This window comes from Panthera leo, chromosome C1, assembly GCF_018350215.1.
Source record: "Panthera leo isolate Ple1 chromosome C1, P.leo_Ple1_pat1.1, whole genome shotgun sequence".
NCBI classification, from domain to species: domain Eukaryota; kingdom Metazoa; phylum Chordata; class Mammalia; order Carnivora; family Felidae; genus Panthera; species Panthera leo.
Genome location: NC_056686.1, coordinates 81,758,387 through 81,772,662, shown reverse-complemented (window position 1 = coordinate 81,772,662; position 14,276 = coordinate 81,758,387). Strand labels below are relative to the sequence as shown.

The window sequence follows — 14,276 nt, the reverse complement described above, 5'->3', positions numbered from 1 at the left end:
CAGATGCAGGCATTACACTGTCAAATTATTTCCTCATTTCCCTGACTTTAATTGGCTACTTTTCAGTGGAAAAAGTAACTTAAAATTCTGTTAAGATTCTTGGTCTTAATGGGATCCAGTCCATGGCCCAAAACAAATACTATCGAAAATACATGGTATGCAGAAGAGGTCAATATCAACCCTCAAATTCCCTTTTAGGAATAAAAGACTTTTTTTTTTTTTTTTTTTAAATCCATCAAAGACATCTGAGAGCAGCTCCTTTCACAAAAAATTAAATCAGCTACATTTCTGGTTTTTCAATTCTACCAGACAAGAAACAATTTTCAGGGCCCACTAAGCCAGAAAAATTTAACTGAAGAATTAGTTACCAACATTAATATAAAAATTTTCCCTGTACATCCCTACTCTTCACTGCCATCTTGTTCATTAAAATACTCCTACTTATCTACTACAATAGTCTTGAACTTTGTATCCCACAATGAAAATGTTCTTTTAGTCTCAGGACCCCTTTATACTCGTAAAATTTACTGAAGAATACAAACAGCTTTTAAATGAGTTGTATTTAACATATCAGAAATTAAAGCCAAGAACTGTTTTAAAATGAACAAGTATACATGATCACATATTCTATTATCCTTTAAAGCAATGTATGCTAGTGAGAATAAGTCAAAAGACAACATTTTAGTAGTGTTATGGATATATAGTTTGGACTTTGTTAGACACCCTAAGAGGGCCTCCAGAGATCTCTAAACATTTTGTGAACCACTGCCATGTATTCTTGGTATGATGCTTTGTACATCTGTGGTTATCAATAAATAAGGAATTGGGAAAAAAAAAAAAAAAAAAAAAAGAATTCACTTCCAAAAAAGAAAATGCTGTAACATGATGGATACACACACACACACAAGAATGAGACATGCAATAGATTACACAGTACTGACACTTCCAGGATTAAGTCTGAAGTCATCTATTACTCGTCTTTCCTTGTTGACATTTCAAGCAATATTATTAATTCATGAAATATAAAATATCAATCTACCTAAATTCAATATATAAATCTAAACATGACAGTCTAAGCTTAATATTTCATTTTTTCAAAAAAGCTTCTTCTGAAATACACCTCTACAATGTCAATATACAATGATCTAATGAAAACTTCACCAATATACTCAAAGGTGATAGAAAATTTGTTCAAAGAAACTTCATTCACGACATAATGGTTTTTGAAATACATTTCTTATTGAAATCTGGATGTTATAATGGAGTAACTTGGTGGCACATTATTTAAAACATGAAGACTTATCATGGAGAAATGACCACTGAGAATTAAGAGAGAACTGAAATTAATTTAAAATGGAAATTGAAAAAAAAAAAAAGTCTAGTCTTTTTTTAGTGTGACAGATCTGAGAGACTTTTTAAATGCCAGGGAATGCCATCTTTTAACAAACAACATTGCACTTTGGTAAAAATAAGACTGCTAATTTTCTAGTGAGAAAATGGGCTCAAAGGAGATGCAACTACCTCCTTCTAGTACGGAGGTAACGGGAAACAAAAAGTGGAATGTAAGCTGTTGAGATCTTCACTGCTGTTACTACTATCCAAATGATATACGTCTCCCCACTTTTCTATTTATTATCACCAATCTGGGCCACTGTGCTATGGCAGGTGATACTGCCAAATCATCTTTCTTCATTTTAGGTAGCCCAGGGTATGGCCTAAGAGTACTTTAAGAGACGAGGGCAGTCTGTCTTTAATACCACTAGCAAGTAGTTCTCTTCCACTGTATCCTCCCCCATGCTGATAGAAAAGCTTACTTAAGCCATCTTTACATAGTTCTAAAATCACTGGAATTAGTCTTGAGTTTTTACTGGACTTTTAAAGTCTCTAACGACAGATTCTACAATTAATTTCTCAGTACACTCTTCTCTGAAAAATTACTATCAGTCAGGAAAAAAAAATTTCGGTTTAACCTAAATGTCTTCCACATTAAAAACAACCTACATTGGGGCACCTGGGTGGCTCAGTCAGTTGAGTGGCCGACTTCGGCTCAGTCATGATCTCGCGGTCCGTGAGTTTGACCCCCGCGTCGGGCTCTGTGCTGACAGCTCAGAGCCTGGAGCCTGTTTCAGATTCTGTGTCTCCCTCTCTCTGACCCTCCCCCATTCATGCTCTCTCTCGGTCTCAAAAATAAATAAAAAAAATAAAACGTTAAAAAAAATAAAAATAAAAAAAATAAAAACAACCTACAAAATATTTCATGATGCACTATTTATTTACACCATAATGATAAATTCTGAAAAATAATTCTGTATATTTATATTAATGTTAACTTCTAGTTGTAAATCAACAAATTTACAATCTCCCCTTCATAAAAATTACATAAAACATGTTATATACATTGGCTCCAGCAAATTATTTCTAGTTGTAGAAATACTTTTAATACTGTATATCTTTAGCTATGGCAGCAGGTATGCTGGAAAAAAATATTGACACATGTTCACGATGAGACATAAAAATGCCTATTCTACTTCTAGGATTGTTATAAGGATAAAATAATGTCAAAGAGCTTCATAAACTGCCACACAAAGGTGTAACAAGAATCCTTTTCATATGAAGTGATCTTCATCAGGTGGGTCACCCAGATATTTTGAGTTGACTCAGCAATTTTATAGATTTCTCATGTTAGTTCTGACACATTACTAACCCTTCCACCACTGAAATGGATGAACACACAGCCATGTATATGATACAGGTTCAAAGTCCAGTGAGATGAAGTGATATTACTTATTTATCTTAAGGTCACACAGACATCCTTAATCTTGCCCAGAAGAATTAAAAAACCTAATTTATTTTTTTATTTTTTATATTTAGTATTTATTTATTATGTATATATTTATGTATTTATGTATTTATTTATTTATTTATTTTTGAGAGAGAGACAGTGTGTGAGTGGGGTAGGAGCAGAGAGAGAGGGAGACACAGAATCTGAAGCAGGCTCCAGGCTCTGAGCTGTCAGCACAGAGCCTGATGTGGGGCTTGAACTCACGAACTGTAAGATCATGACCTGAGCTGAAGTCGGATGCTTACTGACTGAGCCACCCAGCTGCCCCCAAAAACTAACCTTTTTGTTAACTTCCTTTAAATCATTTACAAATTTATCCATGGTTTTTAGTAAGGTTTTTATTTTAGAACAGTTTTAGATTTACAGAAAAACTGAAGCTTCTACAGAGTTCCTATATAACCTGCACACTTCCTTTTCCCATTAACATTTTACGTTAGTGTAATTATTGCAATTAATCAACTAATACTCATATATTATCATCAACTGAAGTCCACACTTTGTCAGATTTCCTTGGTGTGCATCTAATATTCTTTTTTGTTCCAAGATCCTCTAATACATTTAGTCATGTCTCATCCCCTTAGGCTTCTCTTGACTTGTCCTTTTACCCATGATTTTTAAGGATGCACAATTTGTTTTATCCCTTCATTTCCCATTCTAAAATTTATACCCAAAGTCCATTAAATTATTTCTCTTGGTCTTACTTCTTTACCCTGTTTAGGACATCTGGTAGTTTTAAGTCTCACATACTACTGAACACAGTATACTGGAAGGGCCTTCTAATTCATAAAGTATTGGGTTTTCGGTGAGGAGGGAGGTTTTAGAACATTTTATTTCCTGATTTGAAACTAAAAATTTTGCTTTTGACAAAAATGAGAAACGCTATTCTATCCTCAATCCATGCCTCCTCTTCTACAAACCTACCCTTCAATTCCTTATTGTACCTGCTGGAATCCATTCTTTTCTATCATTAACAATCAAATTTTTCTTTTTCAACGTGTTCCTTAGAGAAACTTTTTAATTAAAAGCTTGCTTTGTCCTCTTGGAACTTCTCTTATAACCCTTTCAAAAAGTCATTTTTACCTCCATAAACCCTTCCCCAAAGGAAAGAGAAAGGATGTATTATTCATCATTCTACCCCACCACCCAGTGTTTCTTTCAGACTGCTGTCCCACCACCATCAATTAAGACAGCTTCTGCATGAAATCATTTCTCATCAAAACAACCATCAGGTTACCGGGACATTTTCACTCATTATATAGACTTTTTAAGCACCTGGCTTTATTCCTCCTCCTCTCTCAGCCCCTATTATCATCCTGTGATATGTCAAACACTCTGATCTCGAGATTTCTTTAAAACTTCTACTTTGATAATTTTTACATCAATCCATTTTAGCAACTTCTCTCGCTACATCTTTTTCTTTTTGTTTTGCCATCCATTTCTAACATTTAAATCTCCTTTCCCAACTTCCTTCTTCCATCTTTCTCAATTCTACCCCATACAACCACTGAATCCACTTGTGTCCTTTATTTATTTTAGCCCTTTCTATTCTTCCTGGACTTGACTTCACAATGTAGCCTAAATTTCTTTGATATTCTTCAATGCCAGACTTGGATAAATCCAATCTTGTACTCTGGCTAAACTTTCATGTGCTTAAGTATTAGAGTGAACACAGAACACATAACATACCCCAAAACTGATTCACAAACATTTTGTTATTTAACATCAGCTGACTTCCTCATCTATTTTCAAGAGTTCTCTACAAATCCACTAGACTTAAGTTCAGAAAGTCTACAATTGAGATCAGAATCCCCTTAAGTTTTCCAACCAATTTCAGAAGTCCTCCCTTCCTTCATCTGTTTCCCCTTTTCCTTTTTTTCATAAAAACACAATGGTGAGAGGAAAGAATATAGACTACACAAATGACGACTTCGGTTCTGGCTCTAGCTCTGCCCCTACATTGTTCCCCGCCCCCCCATTTCTGTGTGAGCTTGACAATAATCCCTTGTAGTTCTCACAGTGATCTAAACAAGTACCTCTTTATTTTTTAGGATCCAGCATTTTCACTATAATCTTGAGCCAATACACTACAATCAATTCTGGGACTTAATTCTATCTCAGCTCTCATTACTTCTTTTCTAAAAGAAACATCTTAAAGACTGAGAAATTAATATTTTAAAAATTCAGCCCTGAGAAAATAGAGGATAGTTCAATAATCCAAAGACTCAGGATCATTTTCTAAGAATGCACACATAGGGAGATAGGCATGTTCAACCGTAGTTTCTTACTTCTTAGATGTTAAGACAGAAATGAAATGAGAAAGCCAAAGATATGGGACAGTGAATTAGAACAGGTATTTTCGTGTGATTTATGATTTATGTCTAATATGATAAAATACTGCTTTTCTAATTATATGGTTTTTAAAAAATTTTTGATGTCATGACATTCACCAATACACTTTAAAGATTTATGTAGTTTCATATTTCTGGGAAATATTTCTAGAATGTGTGTATACTTGTAATTATCTTAATCTTTGTTGGGTGATGACTTGCAAATGTGTCTGCAGTAAATGAGTTATTTGGCTTGATTTTATGACCAGAATTTTCTTTGCTATAATTCAGTCTTATAATGGAATATTATAGACAGGCTTTGCTAAAATTAAGATTTTGGTATTTAAGTTTTAATGTGTATTTTGTAAAAACATAAAAATACAAATTCAGTTTGCTATGTTTTGGTTTCCATGATACATACATCTCTATTTTGGATCCACTTTTGAACGGATATATGAACAATACTTTTGTTTTTGCAATCATATAATAACCAGGTCCAACACCTAATGGGCTGGGCAACAAAAAGCCAATGTCTTGGCAAAACAAAACACCTTAGTATAGGAGGGACAAAAAGGAAATTAAAACTATAAGACTTACATATTTACTATATGTATGACATTATTCTATTTTAACTCCATGGGGGGGGAGTTTAGTCAGACTAAGAGGCCCAACTAGTCTACTGCATATTTTATTCAATTGTCTGTTAGGAGTATGAACTCTGGAGCCAGACTGCCAGCATCCCTGAATACCTCAGCCACCCACTAATTATAAGAATCTGAGCAAACTGCTCATCTTTTTGTATTCCAGTTTCTAAACTGATAAAGTAGGCGGACAGTTAAGGGTTAACTTCATTTACGGACAATGTGAGGACTAACTCACAAGGGTTAGGAACAATGCCTGGCACATAACGCATATTCAATCAATGGCTAGTGATTAGTATCCATATGCATCAGACAATTTCATTCTAAGCCATAGTATTTCAAATATTTTTGCTACAAAATAAATGAAATGAAGAACTGCAGCAATATAGGTGGAATCTAAGTAACTACTTTTAAACTAATAATTTTCTAAATATTTATTCCTCTCATGGGAATTACCCAAAAGATGTAGGCATTTTGACAGTGGAGCCATATTTTTCTAGGGAAAGCAAATAGTGTTAGGAAAAAAACAGCTTATCTCTTCTGTCAATACCCATCATCCAAAAAGACCCCACTTGTTAGAAAGTGGTATAAAGTATCCTCAAGACTCCTTTCCACAAGGATCTTTTTAAAAAAGTCTACTTAATGGCCTACATCATAATAATTAAATGAAATCAGACTAAGCTCTGAGGCTACTGAATGGTTCAGAAAAAAAAAAACACACAAGAATTTCTAAATAGCATTCACCTTTGGAGGATACTGTAACAACCTAAATTTATTAAGTAATATCTAAAAGACAATAATGAGTATCTTATTTTAAAACCACACATGGGAAAACATGGGCATCACTTAAATATATTATAAGAAAATAGATGAGTATTGGTCTATTGCTCATTGCGACATACTAATTAATTTCCAATTTGTCTGGATTTGTAGTTTTCCCCCTCATCACCCTACTGAAACAGCATATTGCAATGTTGCATAAAAGATGTTTGTTTTTACTGCATATCTTATAGAACCATATTAAAAATGTATAAACAGACAGACTGCACATACCCACAGATACAAGGAAAAGAACACCTAAGGGATGTTAATCCTTTGAGAAAACAACTCACACTCATATCTGCGGGTCTTTTTTCCCCTCATAAGTAGCTGCAGGAGAAGTGATTTATATTCTTTTGGTATTTAGTAAAGAAACACTAATGCTTCCCAGTTCTTTATTTTAGGGTGATGTATTATTTTTGGGGAGAAACATATTTAAATTTTAATTAGCTCTGTTTAGTCCTTATCCACCACCACCCTTTTCTTTTTTTAGGCCACTGGCTATGACCAAAATAAAAAATTATTATTACATAAATAAAACTGCTCACCTCTGGGCTAAGGCCATTATCTCAAACCACTCTGGGGCTACCAGAACCAGGAAGCAACCTACAGTTTCTGAAGTTTAAAGCAGAAGTTGGGAAGAATCTAGGTTGTACCCATTCATAAACTGGTTTAAATAATTAACAAAAAACAAAAGCTGGGCATCAATTTCTTCCACCTAAAACTAGTAAATAAATGCAAGAATTTAAAACTGTCTAGAACAAACCAATTATAAGGTAAACAGCCTTAGTTGATGAAGGAAAATTCTACAAAGATTTTCAACTAATTAATGGAAAGGGATATGTGAATGGGGAGGAGGAAGGCAACATTTGCAACCCCCATATAGAATAAATTAAGGCAGCAATCACTGGTGGATTCTCAAACCATTAGATCAATATAATGAAGGATCATAACACCTAAACTACAATCTATTTTAAAACATGACTAAAAGTGGGATAACCAGATGTTTTATGCTTCCAATAGACATACAATATGGAACAAGAACACCTATGAAGTATTCCTATGAATATTGAGAAATAGAAATAACAGAATCTAAATTTAATCAAGCTTTTGGAGTTAACTTCTGGTTCACATGGAAACAAGTTAAGATGACACTACAAAAAAGAGCCACACCAATCCAGACTGTAGGACTTTCTCAAAATAATTAGGTTTCCTCATTAAGTCAATGGATCTGAGGGTGGGCATGAAGGGAGAGTACAGATTACCAGGGTCTTAAGAGAAATAACCAGATGTCATATATGGCCCGAGAGGATATTCTGAACAAAGCAACTCTTAAAATACATTTTTTTGAGAAAACCGGGGAAATTTGAAGATGGATTGAGTACTCAATGACATTAAGAAGTCACTGTCAAATTTGATGGGTGTGATAATCATATTATGGTTTGGTAAGAAAATGTCATTATTTTAAAGATATTATGGTAATGTTTGAGATGACATGACATGATGTCAAGGATTTGCTTCAAAATACAATCGAAAAAATGATGAACAGATAAAACAAGTGTGGAAACTATTGAATCAAGATGATGGGAATGTAGGATTCACTATACTGGTATATGATGACTGAAATCTTTGATAGTAAAAAGTTTTTAAAACCTACCATATGAATAACCCATTCGAAAATAACAAAAGCTTTCAGAAATTACTTAAAAATAATTTTAAAAGAATATTTTAAAGTTTACTTGTTGATTTTATGCATCACAAACAAACAGGAAAAAAACTCAATTTAACAGCTAGACAACATTCTATCAGAAAAATGCCAAAATATATTTATTTGGCATGAATAAACAAAGTATTAAAATACTATTCAATAGCTATAAAGAATTTTTTTTTGAGAATTCTGTTAACTTTGCTAAAAAGCTAAATTTAGCATCTAAAAATTACTAACTTTTCTCTGTATTTATCAACTCCCATTACACAGTAAAACCATCTTGGGATTCTTGAAAAACTACAAACTACTGGGACACACTCCTCATTATTTTCAGTGTAAGGGTAGGGCTTGGTGATTTCCACATGCAGAAAAATTTGAGAGACACTGTCCTACAGAACTACAGATTTACCTTTATGAACAAATGTTTGTTAGATCGGTCCTCAATTATCAATTATTTTGACATCAACAGATTTCGTATAAAAAGTTTTGTATTGACTTTTGTTAAGGCCATATGAAGAAATGGATGACAATTACTTTATTCAACTCAAAACGCATGGAAAGCTCTAAAGTACTCTTTGTACACAGTACCTTCCCTAATTTTTTAAATGTAGACAACATGATCATGAAAAATTACTTCCAGCAATTTTTCTAAAAGTGATCCGCCCCTTGATAAATTAAATACACTTCTTAAACATGATAAAATGATCATAGTAACGACATCTCAATTTATAATCTCAAGGATTTTTATCACCTTTTTCTTTGAAGTAGAATACGTGAATAATAGTCTGCTGGATTTGTGATTATGTATTTAGATGTCAGATTTCTAATTATTTACAAAGCACTAGGTCTCACTTCTTGAAAGAAGTACATTTTCTGAGACACTGAGACACTGTAATCCCTAGCACTAAAAGAAAAAGAGAAGCCAAGTATAAATGCTAGTCTTAATAAACCATTATGTAAAATAAACCAATTAAAATGTATAATATTGATTCCGAATTCAGCCAAATCCTTAGATATAAAATTATACGAGGTAAAGTGAATTCCCTAAATATTTGCAGAAAATATTTAGTACTTGTGTTCTTACAGAATCTTCGAAATAAAGGGTCATCTATCAATTATTTCATTTTGAACAAGTACTGCTTGAGGAAGTCTCAGCAGGAAATGGATCAATACCATCAATACCAGTTTGTTGTATGTTGAAGTCACCTGACATTAAATATCATTGCAGGCAAATAAACATAGAAAAGATTTAGTTACCATTCCAGAGGGCATGACCTTACTAAAGTAATATTGGATGTTGCTATAAAGGGTGCCTGAAAGCTACTATAAAAGGCAAAATAGTAAGTGGCTCCTTATAAAGATGACAATATCCACCAATGTGGGGGAAAAAATTAACTTCATGTCCAATAAATAGATATCTTTGGATTGAGATAAATTTAAAAATAATTTTTCTATAAACTGGCTAGCGTAAAATACTGTGTGAATCAAGTTGAAGACTCAGCTTATATGAAATATGGATAACCTTAAAACACACTTTACATGTACATCCCAATAGAAAGACAACCAATTCAGAGACTTCTGTCTAATAAGCATTTAAAAATTACAAGCTAGCTCATAATAAAAAATTAAAATAATAACCTGACACATTCTTATCAAATTAATATCCAGTAAATCAAAAAAATAATACTCAATGCTAGTAGGGAAAAAAGTGGAATAGCCAGCCTCATATACCATTCATATTAGTTTTTTTTTGTTTTTTTTTTTTAAATGTTTATTTATTTTTGAGACAGAGCATGAACGGGGGAGGGTCAGAGAGAGAGGGAGACACAGAATCTGAAACAGGCTCCAGGCTCTGAGCTGTCAGCACAGAGCCCGACGCGGGGCTCGAACTCACAGACCGTGAGATCATGACCTGAGCCGAAGTCAGACGCTTAACCGACTGAGCCACCAAGGCGCCCCCCATTCATATTAGTTTAATATCACCTTTCTAGAAAGAAATTTGCAGTAAGAATCAGGAGTCTTTAACACTTTTTTTGATTTAGTATTTCTAGCTCTAGGCATCTAGTTTAAGGGAATAATTTGAAAGACAAAAAGTTATGTACAGGGTATCTGTCACATGCCATATATGTTAATAAAAAGTATAGAAGAAGATTCAATGTCCAACAAAGGTACTTTCAAAAATATTAAAATTAGTTTTCAAAAAAATTCTTACAAAATAACAATTATAACAACATATCACAAAACTGCAGTGTGATTTTAATTTTGTACAAAAATACTTATTTACATAGAAAATAAGAGCAAAAATATTAACAGTGGTTACCTCTTGTAAATGATCAAAACTATCAGAGTCCATTCCATTATCTGATTTTTGAATCTTGTAACTCCCCTAACATTCAAAAAATATCTGGGGATACTTAAACAAAACCCAGTTATAACAAAATCCAAAACCACTGAAATAGATAAACGATGAAATCATTTAGTAAAAGGTGAATTCACATATTTCCACTACAAAACATTTCCTTTTTCCTTATCAAGCAAGAGTGCAGAAACAAAGATATATTAAAATAGTCAAAACAGAGCGAAGGAGAAGACACTAGCCACATTTATTAAGGAGTGAACTTTACTCATATGCTTTTAGTGCAAAAATACACAATACCTGAAAAATGGATAATGAAAGTACAGAGAAAGACACAAGTTAGTTATGCCAGTGCTTCATATTTATGAGAAAAATGTTTTACTATTACTTAAAAAAAATTTTCATCAGGGCTATGAGGTTACAAGGAAAACAGTGATGAACTCCCTAGAAGAATCTTCATGACTTCTAACCTGTATTCCATCCAGAATCCAAACACACAGAGGCACATCTAACTATACCCAAATGAGCACACACACAAACTCCTTAAGAGTCCAAGGAACTGATTGTTATGGTCCTATGCTTGTCACTAGCTGGAATTTCTTGGTATTTTACCCTTAAATTGTTCAACGAGTTCCATGTGAATTTTTAAACTTCTCAAAAAAGAGACGTCATCTGCTTTGGTTATTTTAAGGATTAAATAATGTGACTGAACAGTGCCTAGTAGAATGCCTAGGACCTAGAAGCTACTCGATAAATGTTGATGTTTTCTCTTCTGTAAAAATCATATCATTTCTATCAGTAAAGAATTGAAGAATCTATAGTAATGATTATAATCAAAGATCATGTATCACTCATTGTCTCACTCTTGCCTTTACCTTTAAAATGGTACATTACGAAATAATCAATTTAAGAAGCCAAGTTAAGGGAGTAAAGGCTTAAAGTAGGCCCACACTGTGATAGAGATTCTGTCAGAAAAAAATATTACCAACCTTTAGACTCTGTTAAAGTCATGAAAGACAGTTAGGGCTTGTGCTAGATGTGTTAGAACATTAAAGGGTCAGTTTGGTCTGAAGTCACCAGAATTAATTTCAAATGTCAACTGCTTCTCTTGTGCATTAGGGTGTCTCTGTTCACAGATGTATCACCTATACTGCACTTTCAATGGAAAACACCATTGTTACATATCCACAATAAATATAAATCTATTTCTAAGAATTACTTCATTATAATATGCTTTTTCTGACTGAGGGACACAAACTAAACTGTAAGAGCTAGTTTTTAACTCCTCAATCTTGGGTTCCATATGGACACACTCTGATTTAAAGAAAATCTTACAAATATCAAATGTCAAGAATTTCTGAAACACAGCAAATAAAACTAAAATTTCATCCTAAGTTATAAATCACTCATTTTACTTACAAAGTAACATTTTCCCTTATTCTTCATTCCCTATTATCTTCATCTTTACTCCATCAACTAGTTGTTGCAAATTTTTGTATTTTTTTTATGGGAGGTGACTCAAATCCATTGTAGAACAAGGTGAAATATAAATGATTGAGACAAAATGTGAATACCAGAATAAATCTTCATAGCGAATTCTTCGTTTAAATTGTTTTTTAAGAGACAGATTATAATATCATTGAAAAAACCCATATGACTAATCCCATTACATGTTTCACCTGTTCACTTTTCACCGTTTCTGTGCAGTACTAAATTAAAGCAATCAGAATTGCTAAAGACTAAAGAATATGGACAAAGACTCTAGACATAGACCAAGACAGTGTGTAATCAAGTTTAACGTGTAAATAACTCAACAGTATTTCTTTATTAGAGCTCTTCTCTTAACAGAGAAACTGAGGATGATGAAAGGAATATAGCTGATAGAACTGTAATTAACACTTTAAGCTTTTCTCCCAACAGCATTCATATGCATCATAAAAAAAATAATAATAATAACCTAACACAATTTCTTAAATTCCAAAATGGAGGATTTATTATACTTACTGTAGTTTTAATAGGCACTTTCCCATTTGGCAAAATGGGAGAAAAGTGGTATAGACAATAAAAATCATACCTAAGAGAGAGGTCTCCTTGGCAAATGCTGCAGCAATAGCTGGGTCCAATGCAGGTTGTCCATCCCCAGATGGAAGATCAGGTCGAGTATAATCCCTACTTTTATCATTGTTGTATTTTACATTCAAATTCACAAGTTTGGAAAAATCAATCCTTAGTGTACAGCAAGCATTATAAATATTCTGACCATCTAGGGCCTGTAAAAGTGAATAAAGTATATCAGCAGTCTTAAGGAATGAAAATTAGCAAGAAATAGGATTTCGACAATAAAACCCAATATTGAAGACCTGCACATAAAAGCCACCAGGAAACGGACCAAGTATCATGCATCATTCTTCGTTATCCCAGCTGTACATTATTTGTTTCCACAAATACTATCTTCTTTAAACAGAAAGTGCTACTTAAATCTAAAATACAACCAGTTGAACACATTTGCTAATACTTTTAATTCAAAATATCTGCAAATAATTTAAAAAAATAAACAAGGATGACAGTCCTGTCAAAGTCATACCATAATAGTCTGCTTAATACTTTAATTTTATTATACACATTTTTTGCTGGATGGCAGTACTTAGAAGAATTGTTCGAATTTTGTAAGGTAACTTTTGTTTGATGACACATTTTATGAAGTGCCTCAAGCCAAGTAAGTATCACTATAAGGCATAATAGCAAGTCCCATAAAACGGGGCAAAAACTATTATTTCCGTAACTTGAGGTGTTCAACCTGAATCAAAATAACTTGAAATAGAAAATCCAACATCATCCCAGGAAAGCTCTGGAATAGAAGAGTACAGGCTCTAGAGCTGAAAAGTCTACATTCAATTACGTCATATTGAGCAAGTTACTTAACCTCTCTGAGTATCAGGATCTTTCTTAATCTGGAAAACAAAGATGGTAATGGCTGCCATGATCCTCACAGGTTACTTTGAGGATTAAACAAAAGATCACGTATGTGTAAGTATAATGTGAGTTATAAAAGACCATGCTGCTGTTATGATTATTATGGTTTTTTTTTCCTGCTCCTATATAATCACAATTGCTACTCCAGCTGGATATAAGCCTAGAAGAAACTAAAGAACAAGGGAATATATTAATTTTTCATTAGAAGAATAAACATTTACTGTATAAAACAATAGTTCAGAAATGAAGAATGTTTAGCTAAATCACCATGAAAATGAAAATGAAACAAGTTCTTCTGATAATAGATCAATAGATTAAGCCTGATGTTTACATAGACCAAGATCCATTATATGTATATATTTAGAACTATAGTACTTTAGTAGTAGACCAGCATTTTTTTTTTTTTTTTTTGCAGACTTTTGAAGACTGGACTGAAATATATATGAACCTTAGGACAAATTCAAGAGATTGTTGAATTTTTCCAACACTCACTAATGCTCCACTGTTAATCTGTTTTTTACATAGCCTTCATTGTCTTAATAAGCATAAAAATGTAGCAACTGAGGGGCGCCTGGGTGACTCAGTCCGTTGAGTGCCTGACTTCGGCTCA

General features: G+C 33.2%; 1 protein-coding gene across 5 annotated transcripts in view; it reads right to left on the bottom strand.

Moving 5' to 3' along the window:
- The window catches only part of PTBP2 (polypyrimidine tract binding protein 2), an 81,487-nt gene that overhangs the window by 11,263 nt on the left and 55,948 nt on the right, over positions 1 to 14,276 (bottom strand). For all 5 annotated transcript variants that reach the window (XM_042952966.1, XM_042952967.1, XM_042952968.1 and 2 more), the window contains one exon: positions 12,768 to 12,963. In XM_042952966.1, the coding sequence (XP_042808900.1) occupies positions 12,768 to 12,963 (196 nt within the window). The remainder of the gene's footprint in view (positions 1 to 12,767; positions 12,964 to 14,276) is intronic.